This window comes from Equus przewalskii, chromosome 5, assembly GCF_037783145.1.
Source record: "Equus przewalskii isolate Varuska chromosome 5, EquPr2, whole genome shotgun sequence".
In the NCBI taxonomy this organism is placed as follows: domain Eukaryota; kingdom Metazoa; phylum Chordata; class Mammalia; order Perissodactyla; family Equidae; genus Equus; species Equus przewalskii.
The window spans coordinates 81937761-81956382 of record NC_091835.1 but is presented as its reverse complement, the minus strand read 5'-3'; the positions used below and the strand labels follow the sequence as shown (position 1 = coordinate 81956382).

General features: G+C 38.5%; 1 protein-coding gene across 12 annotated transcripts in view; it reads right to left on the bottom strand.

Annotated features, from left to right (window-relative positions):
- Positions 1 to 18622, bottom strand: part of MSRB3 (methionine sulfoxide reductase B3) — a 157755-nt gene that overhangs the window by 35822 nt on the left and 103311 nt on the right. For 3 of the 12 annotated variants that reach the window (XM_070619667.1, XM_070619671.1, XM_070619676.1), the window contains 2 exons: positions 5632 to 5734; positions 1670 to 5507 (listed from right to left, as the gene is read on the bottom strand). The exons of the other annotated variants lie outside the window; for them this stretch is intronic. In XM_070619667.1, coding sequence (XP_070475768.1) covers positions 5360 to 5507; positions 5632 to 5734 — 251 coding nt within the window. In that variant the 3' untranslated portion in view covers positions 1670 to 5359. Of the gene's footprint in view, positions 1 to 1669; positions 5508 to 5631; positions 5735 to 18622 lie in introns of those variants that run through there. 12 annotated transcript variants of the gene reach the window in all.

The window sequence follows — 18622 nt, the reverse complement described above, 5'->3', positions numbered from 1 at the left end:
TTCACGTCTCTCATTACGCTCATGTCTCAAGTTCCGCTATCTCTAGCACTTTGTACATGTCTATTTTGAAGCCACGGTATTTGCATATAAAGTTTCAAGATCGTTACATCTTCATCGTGGATTGCCACTTTAGCCAATGTTTTTTTAAATCTATTCGAAATGTTTAATGTTTTTTACCTTTAACTTCATTTTGATAGTAAAATGAGACTCCTACTTTCATTTAGTTTGCTCTATCTTTGCCATCCTTCTATTTTTAACTTTCCTGTGTCATTTTGCTTTCAGTATCTCTTTTAGATAGAGTATCCCTTTTAGAAAGCTGGATGCTTTAAACCAAATTCGAGGATAATCGATCTCTTAAAGGGAAAGTTTATCCCATTTAAAGTTATATAAAAACAAATGTACTTCATCTCAACTTGTCATCTTATTTTCTGATTTTATAGGTCACTGTGATTTCCCTTTTCCCCAAGATAAGTGTTTCTTTTGACTTTTTCTCTAGTGGATTGGTGGACATATGTAGCATTTTTAGTTTTAGAACGGAGCACCTTCCATTCTTCAAATACATTTTAAATTCACTTGCATTAATGACAAGCAATGAAACAGTGTATACGGAAAACCTTGTGTGTAAGACGAGGAAGTCAGCGCACATTTACTGATTCTCACACCTTTCTTTCCTAATTCTACTTTTTTGGTTGGCATAATCTGGGATTTTTGACCCAAATTATTATTTGTGAAACTATCTATTTTTACTTAATGTATCTGTCCTTTCAAATATCATTTTGACTTTGCATTTTGTGGTGATTCGATATCTGAGACAATGATTTCAATTAGAGTCTATGTTTATGTTGCACGCTCACTAATAGTCCTTATATATTATACAAACTATATCTTCCCTCTATATATTGATTCATTTCTCAGCCGCTTGGACTACTTCATGAAGTAATTTTTCAAGAAAAGTATGTGAACAATATGTTTCCTGAATCACTGTACATCTGAGAAGATCTTCCTGTTTCTTGCATAAAGGAATAACAATTGACTGGAGATAGAGTTTAAGAGTCAAAATCTTCTTTTTCTCACAACCCTAAAGCCAAATTATTTCCTTGTCTTCTGGTGGAAACGGCTGAGAGGATGTCTGAGACACGACTGATTTTTGCTCCCTAAGAAATATTTTTCTGTTTAAATACTTAAGATATATTTTTGTGGGTTTTGCTTTTTGAAATTCAAAAATTTCACCAGAAAATGTCTTGATGCTGGTATTTTTTTTTTTTCACTAATTCTACCAGGGATGTAGTACACGTGGTCTTAAAAACTTGAAATTCCTATCTTTCTTAGTGTATCTTTTTTATTTTTCTGTTTTGTTTTTTCCATTTTCTTCCTGAGGGACACGAATTAGTCACTGAGCTGGATGGTTGTTTTCTATATTCTACATCTAGCATCTTATTGCCGGCAATCTTCCAACTGTCTTCGTTCCTTTTCCTCTGCATTATAGGATAGTTTGTCAAGTGGCTTTCCAGATTACTAATTATCTATTTAGCAGCTTCAGTTGGGTTCTTTATTGTTTCTAATGAAGTTTTCAGTTCAGCTCTAGGATTGTTAGTTTCTTTGCAGGATTTTCTGGATTCTTCCAGCTCTGTTGTATCTTAGTCTGTGATCACATTTCACCTTTCATCTCTTTTATAGAGTTTTTTTATCTTTTATTGAAAGTGCAAATATTTTTTCAATAAAAATATCTTTTTTCACATGTATGCTTTCCCCCAGAGCTTCACTTTCATTTGCTTACACTGCAGAATATCTTGCAGGTTCCATGCCTTGTTCATTTTCTCCTTCCCACCTCAATGGGAAGAAGTGTACTTGGCCTGATATTGGCCCCAAATTAACATGAGCGCATTCCCCTTCAATCCCTTCATGGTCCACCTGTGCACTGTTAGAAGTCTCCTCTCACATGGAGAGCTGGAGATTTGACTAATTTACCTTTATATTACCAGTTCAGTGATCCAGTACATTGAGGGACATAGGAGTGAGCGGCTGTTACGGGTTGTCCTCACTGGGGACATTGTTCTGTATACCTTTCACTATGTTTGGCAAATCTTCTATCCCAAGGACCATTTTCTCCACATGTAATTTACTCTTTGGCCTGGCCTCTTTTTCCAAGCATATGATAGGCATATGTCTGGTGTCTATCTGATTGCTAACTACTGTCTAGCCTAGCAAGGACAGGTCCCAATGCTTACCTTTGCTGTATAATGGTAACTGCCTTTAGACCTCTCCACTGAGCTGCTTCTGAATAGCATCGTTCCACAGTGGGGAAAGGATTTCCAAAATGGAAAGTTCCCCACCCATCCCAAGGACTAACCTGGTCTCTAAGCTCTCAACTCTCCTAGTTCAGAAATGTTGTTTGGGTTCTCACAGGATCCCCCTAACTTACAACTCTGCCACTTACTCCTGAGAGAGAACGACAAATCTTCCCTCAGTATCACTTTTAACCACATCCTAATCTACCTTACCTGGCAGGAACTCCCACAGATTAGCAAATTCTTTTACATTCCCTTAGTGATTTTCATTGGGAGTGGGGGGAGCAGGGGAGGAACAGATGTCTTTTCATTTTGCCATTTGTCCCTCAAAGTCCAACTTCCCCCTCTTCAATCTCAAGTTATGATGGCTTGAAAGAATTCTTATTTAGGACTTTTAAAAAATAACTACTATTAAATAAAAGTGAAGGTGAATAACATTAGATAATATATATTTATATACGGTGATATTGTGATTTATAATAAGAAATACATATTTCGTCTTGGTCCTGGTTCCCGACAAGACCTCCAATGAAAGCAAGCAAACCTACCTGGCCTCTCCCTGGGATACGTTACAATGATGAACTAGACAGTTATTAAGGGGCAAAGGGATTCTAGCAATGCGTCAGTACCTTTCAACTTTTATGAGCATTTTGCTGTAAGGGATCCATGTTCAAAGACCAAGGAGTAGACTGTGATATTATGATTTGCAATAAGAAATATATATTTGGTCTTCGTCCTGTTCCTGGCACAGACTCCTAAAACCCTTGGAATTTCCTAAGTGATCAGAGCAACAAAAGTGTCTTTTGTTATTCACAAGAAGCCCCTTTCAACCACACCTGAGTTTATGTCAGTGAGGTGACTTTTGCAAAGCCCCCAGGTAACCTAAGGATGGGGGCTGGTTGCCAGGGGAACCAAGGATGTGATTAGAGAGTTGGAACTTTCAGCCCCCACCCCACCCCCACCCCGCAACCTCCCTAGGAAGGGAAAGGGGCTGGAGATTGAGTTTAAGCTCCACAGAAACCCAAAACGATGGGTTCGGAGAACTTCCCAGTTGGTGAACATGTGAAGATGCTGGGAGATTGGTGCTCCCAGAGAGGGCACGGCAGCTCCACACCAACGTCCCACGCAACTGCCCTACACATCTCGTCCATCTGACTGTTCCTGAGTTATATTCTTTTATATAACAAACTGGTCATCTAGTAAGTCAAGCGAGGGCATGGGGCAGAGAGTGTTAGAACTGAGTTAAATTGCAAGACACCCAGCTGGTGTGGCAGAATTGACTGAAGTGTGGAAAACCCACATGTCTGGCATCAGAAGTGAAGCAGGACTGTAATAAAGTATTAAAAGTAGAGGAGACACACACAGGAGTGTGTTTTTCCTTGATGTTTACATATACCTACATTTATTATTGTGGTAAAATATCCATGACATAAAATTTACCATTTTAATCATTTTTAGGGGTACAGTTCAGCGGCATTAAGTACATTCACATAGTTATGGAACCATCCTCACCATCTATCTCCAGAACATTTTCATCTTCCCACACTGAAGCTCTGTACCCATTAAACACTAACTCCCCACACAGCCCCTCCTCTGAGTCCCAGGAACCACCATTCTACTTTCTTTCTCTATACTCTAGGTTTTTATGAATTTGACTATGCTGAGTACCTCATATAAGTGGAATAATATAATATTTGTCCTTTTGTGTCTGGCTTATCTCACTTAAGATATTTTCAAGATTCATGCATGTTGTGGCATGTATCAGAATTTCATTCCTTTTTTAAGGCTGAATAATATTCCATTTTGGGTATACACCATATTTTGTTTATCTATTCATCTTTCAATGGACATTTGAGTTGCTTCTACCTTTTGATGCTGTGAATGACGCTGCTATGAACACTGGTGTACAAATATCTGTTCAAGTCCCTGCTCTCAATTCCTTTGAGCATCTATCTGGAAGTGGAATTACTATGTTTCATTTTCTGAGGAACTGCCATACAGTTTTCTGCACTGGCTGCACCATTTTACTTTCTCACTAGTAATGTACAAGGGTTCTAATTTCTCCACATCCTTTCCAACATTTTTTTTTTAAATAATAGCCATCCAAATGGGCTCTGAATATATTTTTAATGAATCATTCTCATATTGCAAATCCCCTTATCTCAAATTTATATAAGAAAGGGTGAAGGGAGCAACATATGTATGTGTGGACAAAAGCCTTTTTCACTGTATGAACACTCACATTGACAAACATCTGGTCCTAGCATCGTTAGCAACATGCTCACAGCAATTAAGCCAACAGGCTCCAACCACTGCAACAGTGATGGACACAGGCCTGCCTCTAACTGTTTGGAAAAACAACTGTGAAAGAAGGGCCACATCAAGGGGTGGGGGAAGAGACTGGGGAGAGGTTACAATGCCAGGGATCTTTGTTCCTGTCCTCACCTGCTAAGGTGAGTCAGTTCATTTACCTGAGTCAGGATCAGAAGCAGTAAAGGAGAACACAGATGAAGAAGGGAATTAAGTGTTTTAAATGTCAGCTTGTGCTAACACAGATATCTTTAAAGCCCCATCTCAGCTCTCTTATTTTATTGTGGAACCATCAAGCTTTTAAATTTTTTTTTATTTTGGAATCCATTCATCTTTCCTTACCACAAAACTGTCCTGTGCCAGAATCTGGTTCTTTTCTCATGGGTCTAACATTTCAGCTTGTTATAAACAGCATATGGATATAGATTATGCAATGATAATGTGTGCTACATTCCAAGGACTTATACTCTCTGTATATATGTTAGTTGCAAGTGATTATTGCATTGATTTTTCTCTCCTCTAAAAATAAATAATACACTAATCAACCTAGTAAAACACTAACTTAGTAAATATATTCTTTTATGATTTATAAATAGAATCCTTTCTTTTATTGATTAAATATTTTTAAGAAGTCCTGTGCTGAAAAATGAGAAAGTTGCCATTAAACAAATGTATAAGTAACTAGCTTTTTCGACAAAATTCTAAAATTAGTCCTTAAAGACACAAAACACAGCAAAGTCTTGTAACAGATTTCCTAGTAATCAACTCCTAAATAATTTATTAATTCGTTTCAATGTTCTATTAGCCTTACATCTTTCGTTTGTCCCATTGTCCCATGCTGGATGAATCTTGCCAAATAGCATATCCAGACTTAGACTCCAGTCTCCTCTGGGCATGCTCAGCTTCCATCTATTATCAGAACACAGTCAGGCATCATCTTTTAAAACACATAAAGCCATGCACATGCAGATGAAGCTCTTCACATAAGCGACGTGTGTATTAACAATAATCACTAAGAATTTCTGAAACTCACATGTCAGAAAGGATCATCTTCACTTCCCTGGACCTTTCAAACAGGAACACACAAGGGTTCTGGCTTTCCACTATAACCTGACTTTCACCTTCTTCAAAAAGAGCTAAAAAAAAGAGGAGGAAAAAGGATATCCAAAGGCATTTCTCATCAATTGCTAAATGGTCCAATATATTTGTAACTCTATCTCCTTTTCCTTTACACCAAGTGAGTGATGAAAACCTGATGGGACAGGCGAACATCGCATCACTGGGGTGTATTCACAGAAAGAGACAAAAACAGGCCTAAGTGGGCACAGAAAGATTAATGCTGGGAACAACACAAGCAGCGAGTCAAAACGCCTCCATCATGAGAGGAAGAGGTTAAAAAGTTTAAGGAAATTTCTCAATAAAATTACCAGGACTAGGCAGTGAAAGGGATTAATTTTTCAATTTTCTTGAAAAACAGGAGTCAATCTGTGAGCCGGCTCCCCAGGTATTCCGTACAGACCGCAAGAACACAGTCATTGAGAAAGTAACTGCTCCAAGGAGTCCAGCTAAAACCACAAAGACGTGAAACTCCAGGCAGACGCAGGAAATGCTTTGGGGAATAAAAGAATTTTATGACTCATAAGTTAAAATCTCCTGAATAGTCACTAAAGTCATCTAATGAAGTATTGTCGCCAGGAAAGGAGTTTGATGAATTTACGTGTGGTGCAGGAAAATTTTAAGCAAAACAGGAAACTGAACAAACTTGAACCTATATTCATTCGTAATTTTTCCTTTCAGGGTAAAACTAACCTCAAGGACACCAGAATTTCTTATATGGTGTGACACTTTATAGAATGCCACACTGTTAACTATTGGGATTTTAAGCCAAATTTTATATCCATATTTAAAAAAAACAGATCAAGTCAGCCAGGAGTAGTCCTAGGATTCCAACGTGGGTCATTTTGAAGGTTCTTAGTCTTCAAATTTAATACAATTTGAAAGAAGTTATAAGAGTTGAAAGTAAAGGCTTGAGCCAGACGCCAATGTAAAGAGAAAGAAGGAGGTCAAGTTTTTCTTGGGGAGATGAACAACAACAAAAATTAGAGTCTGCATTGTTTTCTTGACTTTAGACAATGCTGAAGCACAGAAGAAAATCAACACTGAGGAGGCTCTCCTTTAAAACATTTTCCATATTTTTGAAACTTAATTCTAATTCAAAATTTTGCCTGTTCTGTATGAAATTCCCTTCTGGTAACAGGTTGTAAAAATAAAGCAAGCCATGAAAGCCCTCTGTTTAATCTTTCCCAGGGACAAACACGGTGTAATGTATAGTATGTGACTCTGAGTTAGATTGCAAATTACTTTTATTTAATTTAGTCTAGCGCTTAGCTTCACCTCTGAAATATCAGTCTGCGTCCTTCTACTTTGGTTTGATTCCATAGTCCACTTAAAACAGTAAATGTTTACATTAAAAGGACAAGAGAATGTGTGATGTATTTTAACTGTCAAAAGTGTTGTGAACAGCAACAGCTGCAAGAAGAATGTGCGGCCCGCTTCCCTGTTATCCTGAAGCCTTTTAGATTCCCCGAATCAGCAGTCGCAGTCTTCAGTGCTCGTATTAAAACAAACCCAAAACAAGTCAGTTGCCATCTTGGAAAAATGTAGTAAATTTCTAGAGTTCATTTGTGGTCCTTGCACAGGACTCCACACTCTTCAATGGTGTGTCACTAGACAGGGAGCTCTTTCTCACTTTTAGGTTGCTGGTTCAGATGAAGACAAAAGCCAGGAGCACATAAAAGGAGTTCCGGCCCGTGTATTACTCACAAAGAGTGCTCGGTACAGCTCCTCCACGACCAACGTTCACTTCATCCTGAACTCCTTATGATACGGCTCCTGTCAAAGGCCTGCTCAGGAGACCAAACACTGAAACAAGTCGATTTCCTCAATGTCTCCAGATCTGGTGAAATTCCAGCAATAAAATGGAGGAGAGAAATGTATAACCCTCTTACTCTTAACTCAGTGGTTTCAGGCCCGCTGGGCACGCAGCTTGGGCGAAGAGGAGCCCAAGGCTGTGCTGGAGGATGAAGACAACCAGTACCCGCATAATCAGTCTTCAGGTCCGAGACGTTCAAGTCATGAAACAGCTGAAGGTGGGCAAAAGCCTACGTGACCTGACTCCTGCCTACCTCTCCAGACGCGTCTCCAACCACTCGCCCTCTTGTGCTCCAGCCGCACTGGTCTTCCTTCAGTTCCTCCGACATATCAAGTTCATTGCTCTATCAGGGTCCATTATACTTGCTTTCTCTCCTGCTTAAAACTCTCCCCCAGACATTCTCATGTTTCCTTGGATTCTCATTCCTCAGACCTTAGCTCAACTTTCACTCCTCAGTGAGGCTTCCCCTGAAGTCCCTACCTAAATTAGTGCCTCCGCACACCCACCACGACCCTTCCCGATCCTCTGATCCTTTCTCTTCCCTCTAGAGCCCCGATCAGATGGCATCATGTTTATCTGTTTACTTGTTTAGTGCCAGACATATATACGCACTAGAATGTACACTCCTCAAGAGCAGGAGCCCTGCCTGTCTGTTTACCACTGCTTCTACTGTTCCTAAAGCAGAAAATACTTAGTGAATGGATGTGTTTAACATGCTACTAGAGGCTGAGGGTAAAACAACATGAAAAGATACAGTCTCATCGTGAAAAACCTTATCAAGAGAATGGAGCCTGGAGAGTAATCATAATACAGTAAGATGATTTTACAGGGCACATGAGTCTAGTAGAAAAAGCCACCATACGTCTACCTTATTTTTTAAAAAAGGTCTATTCCAAGGGAACAGACTGTGTGTGCAAAGGCACCATAACAACACAATTCTGTTATGGGGGAATTGGTTCAGGTTTTACAAAATATAAACTGTCCAGTTAAACTTGGACAGAGAGGTGGCGGCCAGGAAAGCCCTTCCCTGCCATGCAAAGGGACAGAGATTCATCCTATAGCCCATGGGAAGCCAGTGAAAAACTCTGAGCAGTGGGGTGACATGACCAGGTTCACATTCTAGAAAAACACCTCTGATAACAAGTTGAGATGATTTAGAAAATCCAATTATGGGCAGGTGGCAGAGGGACAGCCAACAGAGGTTCACAATGAACAGGTATCACACAGAGAAGGGACTCAATGGCAGGAAAAGCTCAGACCGATTTTGCTGAATAGCCATCTTGTCTCTGGATGGCCACTCTCATACGGTGTGGCCTTCACCCCTGGACCAGCCCTGACCGGAGGTTCTGGACACTAGCGTCTATTTTGAGGAGTGTTATCTACAGGGACTGAGCTGTCACTGGATAGGGAGCTTTCCTTTCCCCTTTAGGTACTTAACAGGCCCAGACATCCTCTCTCCTGAATCCAGGCAGGATTTAGAGGTAGAATGCTGCCACTGAGCAAGGAATTCTGTTTCATGGGTATATGGACATTTCTCCTCCTTCAGATCCAAGTGCTTCAGCTCCCGTGCTGGCGGGAGTAGTGTGACCTGCACGACGTATTCAAGTAACTGCCAGACATCATGTAGGCATGGTCAAATAGTAGAGGCAAGAGGACCGGAGGTCCTACTAGGCCAAGCACAGGAAACCAGAAAAGCGCAGGGGGCGGGAGCAGCATCACGCACTTGAGTCTGCAAAAGCATAACGGCTTAAAGCCCCAGGCACCTGTCACTGAATTTCTGGGCTTGCCAAGCAGACTGGAGATGAAATGAGATAATGACATCAGCACCCACTCAGACGAGAGCCCTGAGGATTCACAACCTGTCAGTGGTGGCCTTCTACACTCACAGCCTTCTCAGCCAGAGTTCCCAAAGAGAACTGAGCTTGAAAGCCCTGATGTAACCCAGGGCACCTTTGCATGTAATTGACTTCTCTCCTAAGCATCTAGAGTGGTACTTGTTACGTAACATCTTTGGGAAAACTGAGGAAATAGTAACTCACATCATTTTCTGTGCCTCCAGTTCAGACAAGGAACACAGGGCGCGAAAGGCAACAGGGGACTGCCATGTCCTCTCCTGCCTCAAGACCTTCTCTTGGTCTCCTCCCATTGCTGGGACTGTTCTCGTCCAGCCCAGGCTACCCTTGCCTACTCTCTCCTACTCGTCCTCCAGGTTTCGCTTTAATGCCAGACCTCTTCTATTGAGTGAGTACACCGTGAACTTGGGCAGAGAGGGGTCAAAGTCACAAAAGCCCTTTCATGCCATGCAAAGGAACAGAGATTTCATCCTGTAGCCAATGAGAAGCCACTGAAAAACTCTGGAGAGAGGGGTGACCTGGTCAGATTTCCTAGTTCCCAAAACCTCATACCTCCTCTTTGTAATATTATTTTAAAAACTCATTCAATTAGGCTAGAGCCTGAGTCCATGCTGCACCATAGAAGTGCCCAGCCCAGCAGAACCCGTGTGTTGACTTGGTGTTAAAAGGATGAATGAATGAATGAAGCATGATCTGATACTTGAAGAAATGTGCCTTGATTTGAAGGAAGGAAAGAGGGCATTCTAGCAATTTAAGGAGACATTGTTGATATATGGGAAAGTACCAAGTGTTACTTACCAGAAACGGAACATCTCACAAAGAGCGGGGAAGGAAAATCGGTATCACCCAGGGGGGCCATGAGCAACGCAATGAGAGCTAGCTGTACTTTTCAGACGTTGTTTAAAGAGGAGGCAGAGCCATCGCAACATCATTTTCAGTCCTAACTATGAAGCCTATCCAGTTAATGATGATGGTCTTGCGCTACTCGGAAACCTTCGGACACAGCACACAACTTCAAAGCCCACAACAGGCAGCACGAAGGGCACGGGTGAAGGCAACATAAAGCAACCACTTACTCTTCGCAGGGGCTTCAAGAAGGGAACACACATAACACTGCAAGCACGGGGGTGGCTGTTTTTTGAACATTTTCAGTAAGAGTAACCTTGCTATTTTTTTTTCAGTAGCTTTAGTGGTATCTCATAAACCTGCTGCCTAATATGGATGGCTCTTGTTTAAAGGAAATCTGCCAAATCGCTGGATAGGAATAACTGGAAAGGGTTTAGCTGCACAAAAACACACAACAAACGAAAGAATCCTCTGATGTAAAAATAAAGTTAAATATAAAAAAGGTTTGAAATTGAGCGAAAATATGACCACAGTAATGGCATCACGAACACAGCCTTGAATTCTTGACTAGGTTCTCCCACGTGAGACCCTGGGGAAGCAGGTGCCGTCTTTCTGAGCTCGGACTATTCGTAAAATCAGAGCATTGGACTACATGATCTTTAACACATGCTAACATTCTGTTCCTGTAAAATCCAATCAGGACAAATCACATCCTCTGTTTTACACATATATGTATATTTATATTTATTATGCACTACATATATTATATATTCAGTATAGTAAATATAAATATATATTATAAATAATCCAGCTTAAGATGACTGAACCAATCATTATGGAGTAGCAGGACAATGATTCTTTCTTCCCTTTCATCAATAACCATATTTTTTTGCCTTTCTAAAAGGCATGTATGATTGAATATCTGAAAACTAAAAACAGCTTATAAAGGGAATTTTGTGAGAATTTAAGCATTTGCCAATCTAATGATCAAAAAGATACGGTGAACATTACAAATTTTTCAAAGGTAAAAGAGCACAGAGTTCGCATTCATTTGCGGGGTTTTAGGAAGAGGATCTGAGTCTAATGGGTAGCACATGTACCGGGGCTGCGCGGTGACCAGAGAGAGGACATATTTTATTCCACCGCAGAATAGACAGACGCATAAAACATAGAAAAAGAAACGACGCGAGCAAGACTTCCCCACGGAAAGCTCACGTTCTCATTCCTCCAAGCTTTTGGGAGAGAAAAATGTCACTAATCAGAAAAGAATTAAAGTCTCCACGGCGCATTCGGAGCTCCCAACACCGTTTGGTTCACTTGATACGTCTCTGACTTGGACAACTGCCGCTCTTATGTAAGTAGGAAAAACAGACCTAACGAGTATACACTGTATCTGAAAAGAGTCCCCTACTCTAGTTTGCTCAGCTTTATTTATTTGAAAAGTACACTTAATTGAAAACCTACACAATGAGTACCCAACAAATTCCCAAGTTGTTGAAGCAAAATAAGAATGAGATTTTATATCAAATGTGCTACCCCGTTAAGGGGAGAGGGGGTCCACAGGCAGTAGTTCTGACAAATAGGATCCAAACGCCACAGTGTAGAAAGGTCTCCATGAAGTTTCGCCTGAGAGAAAGTTAATGCAAAGAAGCCAGACGGGGCAGCAAATACAACTCATACATTCATTCATTCCACATCATTCATTTATCTCTGAACACAGTAACAGTCAGAACTCATGGAGTGTTGACTAAATTCTGACAGGTAGTCCGTTCAGCCCTTTCAGTCACATAGTCCTCTCAACAATCCCATGAAGTTGGCACTATCGTTTTATATCCGTTCTAGCAACAGCTAAGAGATAAAGCAACTTCCCAAGATTACACAGTGAGCAGTAGCTGAGCTGCAATTGGAACCCAGAGTCCAGGCTCTTAACTATCTCCCTAAGGAAATCCCAACAACTGCTGATGTGGGGCCAACCAAGAAACGGCACAAATAGACCTAACAAATATCAACGGCATAAATTATTTGCAACATATATGATAACTAGTATCCTTAATATGTAAAGAGAACTTACAAAGCCATAAAATATATAAATACCCCAATAGAAAAATACACAAATGACATAAACTGAATAGACTATCCGGGTCTTTTGCCCATTTTTCAATCAGATTGTTTGTTTTTCGGCTATTGAGTTGTATGAGTTCCCTATGTATTTTGGATATTAACCCCTTTTTTAAACATATGGTTTGCAAATATTTTCTCTCATTCTGTAGGTTGTCTTTTTTTTTTCTTCAGATTGGCACCTGAGCTAACATCTGTTGCCAATCTTTATTTTATTTTATTCTTCTCCTCAAAGCCCCCCAGTACATAGTTCTATATTCTAGTTGTAGGTCCTTCTGGTTGTGCTATGTGGGACGCCACCTCAGCATGGCCTGATGAGCGGTGCCATGTCTGTGCCCTAGATTTGAACTGAGAAAGCCCTGGGCCACTGAAGCAGAACATGCGAACTTAACTACTCAGCCGTTGCTTTTTAAATTTTCTGATTGTTTATTTTGCTGTGCCGAAGCTTTTTAGTTTGATGTAGTCCCACTTGTTTATTTTTGCTTTTGTTGGTTTTGGTGTCATAGCCAAAAGATCATTGCCAAGACTTACATCAAGGAGCTTTTTCCCTAGGTTTTCTTCTAGTACTTTTACAGTTTCAGGTCTTACATTTAAGTCTTTAATCTATTTCAAGCTATTTTTTGTGAGTAGTGTAAGATAGAGGTCCAATTTCATTATTTTGCACGTGAATATACACTTTTCCAAACATCATTTATTGAAGAAGCTATCCTTTCCATATTGTGTGTTCTTGGCACCCTTGTCAAATATTAGTTGACCACATATGTGTGGGGTTTTATCTGGGCTCTCTACTCTGTTCCATTAGTCAATTTTGTCTGTTTTTATGCCAGCACCACACTGTTTTGATTACTAGAACTTTGTAATATTGTTTGAGATCAGGAAGTGTGATACCTCAGTTTTGTTCTTTCTTGGGATTGCTTTGGCTATTTGGGGTCTTTTGTGGTTTCATACGAATTTTGGGATTATTGTCTCGATGTGAAAAACGTCACTGGAATTTTGGTAGGGATTGCACTAAATTGGTAGATCACTTTGGGTAGTATGAACATTTGAACAATATTAATTCTAATCCATGAATACAAGATATCTTTCCATTCATTTGTGTCTTTCTTAACTTCTTTTACCAAAATCATATAGTTTTCAGTGTACAGATCTTTTATCTCCTTGGTTAAATTTATTCCTAAGTATTTCATTATTTTTGATGCTATTATAAATGGAATTGTTTTCTTTCTTTCTTTTTCACATAGTTCATTGTTAATGTATAAAAATGCAGCTGATTTTTGTATGTTGATTTTCTATCCTATAATTTTACTGAATTCCCTTATTAGTTCTAACAGATTTTTAGTGGAGTCTTTAGAGTTTTCTATATATAAGATCATGTCATCTGCAAACAGACACAATTTTTACGTCTTCCTTTCCAATTTGGATACCTTTTATTTCTTTTTCTTGCCTAATTGCTCTGGCTAGGACTTGCAGCACCATGTTGAATAAGAATGGTGAGAGCTGGCACCCTTGTCTTGTTCTTCATCTTAGTAGGCAAGCTTTCAACCTTTCAGTGTTGAGTATGATGTTAGCTATGGGTTTGTCATATATGGCCTTCTTTATGATGAAGCTTGTTCCTTCTATACCCAATTTATGGAGAGCTTTTATCATGAAAGGATGTTGAATTTTGTCAAATGCTTCTTCTGCATCTACTGAGATGATCATATAATTGTTATCCTTCTTTCTGCTAATGTGGTATATTACATTTATTGATTTGCTTCTATTGAAACATCCTTGCATCCTAGGGTTAAATGCAAATTGGTCATGGTATATGATCCTTTTAATATGCTATTGAATTCAGTTGGCTAGTATTCTGTTCAGAATTTTTGCCTCTATATTAACCAAGGATATTGGCCTGGAGTTGTGTTTTCTTGTAGTATCCTTGTCTGGCTTTGGTATCAGAGAAATGCTGGCCTTGTAAAACAAGCTTGGGAGTGTTCCCTCCTCTTTAATTTTTTGGAAGAGTTTGAGAAGGATAGGCATTAATTGTTTAAATGTTTGGCAGAATTCATCAGTGAAACCGTCTGGTCCTGTGCTTTTCTTTGTTGGGGTTTTTTTTTTTTTTTGAGGAAGATCAGCCCTGAGCTAACTACTGCCAATCCTCCTCTTTTTGCTGAGGAAGACTGGCCCTGAACTAACATCCTTGCCCATCTTCCTCTACTTTATATGTGCGATGCCTACCACAGCATGGCTTTTGCCAAGCAGTGCCATGTCTGCACCTGGGATCCAAACCAGTGAACCCTGGGCCGCCGAGAAACGGAACGTGCACACTTAACCGCTGTGCCACCAGGCCAGCCCCCTGTTGGGGGTTTTTGATTATTGTTTTAACCTCTTTACTTGTATTGATTTGTTCAAATTTTTGATTTTTTCATGATTCAGTCTTGGTAGGTTTTAAATTTCTAGGAATTTCTCCATTACTTCTAGGTTATCCAATCTGTTGGCATATAATTGTTCATAGCAGTCTCTTATTATTCTTCGTGTGTCTGCAGTGTCAATTGTAATGTCTCCGCTTTCATTTCTGATTTTATTTATTTCAGTCTTCCCCCTTTTTTTCTTATTCTAGTTAAACGTTTGTCAATTTTGTTTATCTTTTCAAAACACCAGCTCTTAGTTTGTTGATCCTTTCTACTGTTTTTCTGAGAAATCCACTTTACATATAAAGACACAGATAGATTAAAAGTAAAGGAATATAAAAAAATATATACTATGCTAATATTAATCAAAAGAAAGCTGGAATAGCTCCATTAATTTCAGACAAGGCAGACTTCAGAGAAAAATTAGCAGGGCTAAAGAGGGGCATGAGATAATGGTAAAGGAGTCGGGTCTCCAAAAAGGACACAGCGATCCTTAATGTGTATGCTCCTAACAACAGAGCGTCACAGTTCATGAAGCAAAAACTGAAAGAATTGCAAGCAGGAAAAGACAAATCCACCATTGTAGCTAGAAACTTCAACACCCCTCAATCAGTAATCAACAAGTTCAGCAGGCAGAAAATCAATAAGGACATATTGGAACTGACCAGCACCATCAATCAACTGGATCTAGTTGACATTTATAGGATACTTTATACAACACAGGAGAATATACACTCTTTTTGAGCTTAGATGGAACATTCATCAAGACCTGGGCCCCAGAACACACCTTAACAAATTTAAAAGAAAATAAATCATACCACGCATGCTTTCAGACCACAACGGCATTAATCTAGAAAGCAATCCCAGAAAGAGAGCTGCAGAACCCCCAAATACTTGAAGATTAAATAACATACTATTAAATAACTCATGAGTCAAATAAGTCTCAAGAGGAATTTTTAAATATTTTTTAACTAAATATTAGAGTGAAATATTCTATTTCTATTCTAAATATTTTTCTATTCTAAATATTTTTAACTAAATATTAGAGTGAAATAGAGTGAAAACTCAGTTTATCAAAATGTGCGGGACGCAGCAAAAGCAGTGCCTAGAGGGAAATTTATAGCATTGAATGCACATAATAGAAAAGAAGAAAGAACCAAAGTCAACAATCTAAGCTTCCGTTTTTAGGAATTAAGATTAGAATAGAGAAGGAAGGGCAAATTAAACGTAGTATAAGCAGAAAAGAAATAATAAAAATTAGAGCAGGAATCAAGGATATTGAAGATAGGAAATAAATAGAGAACATCAATAAAACCAAAAGCTGGTTCTTTGAAAAGATCAATACAATTTATAAACTTCTAGCCAGGTTAACTAAGAAAAACAGAGAGAATAACCAATTACTAATATTGGAAATGAAAGAGAGGCGATCACTACTGATCCTGTGGATATTAATAAGACAACAGGGAATATAATGAACAACTCTACGCCCACAAATTTGATAACCTAGATGAAACAGACCAATTACTTGAAAGACACAGTCTACCAAAACTCACACAGTAGAAATAGATAATCTGAATAGGCCTGTATCTACTAAAGAAAGTGAATCAATAATTAATAACCTTCCCAAACAGAAAGTACTAGGCCCACATGGGTTCACTGGTGAATTCTGCCAAAAATGTAAGGAAAAAATGATACCTATGCTCTAGAATCTCTTTCAGAACTACCATTGGTTTTGTATATTGATCTTGTACTCTGCAACCTTGATGAACTTGTTTATTAGTTCTAATAGATTTTTATTGGATTCCTTAGGATACTTTTACTTACTCCTTTCCAATCTAGATGCCCTCCCTCCCTCTCTTCTTTCTTTCTTTTCTCCTTCCTTCCTTCTCTCCTTCCTTCCTTCCTTTCCTCTTTTGTTTCTCTTTCTCTCTCTTTCTTTCTTTCACCTAATTGCCCTAGCCAGAACCTCCAGTACAATGCTGAATGCAGGAGGTGAGAGTGAATATCCTTGTCTTGGGAAAAAGCATTCAATCTTTTCACTATTAAATATGTTGTTAGCTTTGGGAGTTTCACAGGTGCCCTGTATCAGGTTGAGGAAGGTTCCTTCTATTCCTACTTTGTTGCATATATTCATTATGAAAGATTGTTGGCTTTTTGTCAAATGCCTTTTCTGTGTCTGTTGGGACAACTATGTGGCTTTTGTCCTTTATTCTACTGATGTAGCATAATAACTGCTTTTCTTTCTTTCTTTCTTTCTTTCTTTTTTTTTTTTTTTTGCTGAGGAAGATTCACCCTAAGCTGACATCTGTTACCAATCTTCCTCTTCTTGATTGAGGAAGATGGTCCCTGAGCTAACATCTGTGCCAATTTTCCTCAGCATGGCCACCGATAAAGGGTGTACGTCCACACCTGGAACCGAACCTGGGCCACCAAAGAGGAGCACGCCAAACTTAACCACTAGGCCACATGGGGTCAGCCCCCATATTAACTGCTTCTCAAATGTTAGACCAACCTTGCATTCCTGGGATAAATCCCATTTGGTTGTGTTTTATATATTGCTGTATTTGGTTTGCCAGGATTTTACTGAGCATTTTGTATATGTATATATAAGAGACATTGGTCAGTGGTTTTCTTTTATTGTGACATTTGACTGGTTTTGCTATCAGGGTAACACTGGCTTTACAGAACGAGCTGGCAAGTGTCCCCTCCTCTTCTATTTTTTGAAAGAGTTTGTGAAAAATTGATATTACTTCTTCTTTAAATGTTTCCTGAACTTCACCAGTGAAGCCATCTTGCCCTGGGCTTGTCTCTGAGGTCAGTTTTTTGATTACTAACTTAATCTCTTTACTTGTTTATTCAGATTTGCTATTTCTTCTTGAGTCAGTTTCCATAGCTCATGTCTTCTAGGAATTTGTCCATTTCATCTAAACTACCTAATTTTTTGGCATTCACTTGAATATTTTAAATGAATATGTTATTTACTTTTTATTATATAAGTAATATGTAAATAAATTCTTAATTTTTAAAATTCAAGCATATAGAGGTATTTAACACATAAATATACATACTCAAACATATATAAGCATTCAATTGATATGTATGCAAACATACATGTTTTACATAAATGGTATAATATTCCACATATGCTTCTGTAAATAAAAGGCCTTTCCACAAGTTTACATAATCTTACTTAATCAGAGTATGGAATAATTTATTTTATTCATTAATGAATACTTTGTATTAAAACATATTTTAAAACCACAAAAAGATATTATAGATAAATATTTAGAGCCATACAAAATGTTCATGATATCTTTCTCTTCACTGGAAAAAAATAGGTTATAAAGCAGTATAATCATGATAAACACTTTTTATTTTAAAAAGTAAAGGAAGACACTGGAAGTATGCACATCTGTTCACATGTCAACAATAAGAATGAGTAATAGGATTACTGGAGATTCTTACTTTCTTCGTGATTTTCATATTTTATAATATCTGTATGTATATGTAAATATGTTTGTGTGTATGCATTTCCTTTATAAGCAAGTAAATGTATACACATGTACAAAACAAGAACGGCAAACAGAAACCATAAAATAAGGTGGTACGTACTTTCAAGAGTGTCTCCCTTACAAAAAGCGGAAAGTTTAGATTCTTCAATTTAAAAATAAAGATTTTCATATTAGGTAAAAAATAAAAAGCAAAACTCAGTTACATTATCTTTATAAGAAGCACACAAATTAAAATGACAAAAGAAGGTTAAATATAAAGAAATAGCAAAGATATACAAGGTAATACAACACAAGGGAAGCAGAGATGATACTGTCACTATCAGACCAAAACAACTCAATTCCAAAAACATAAACAGTGATAAAAAGGGATAGT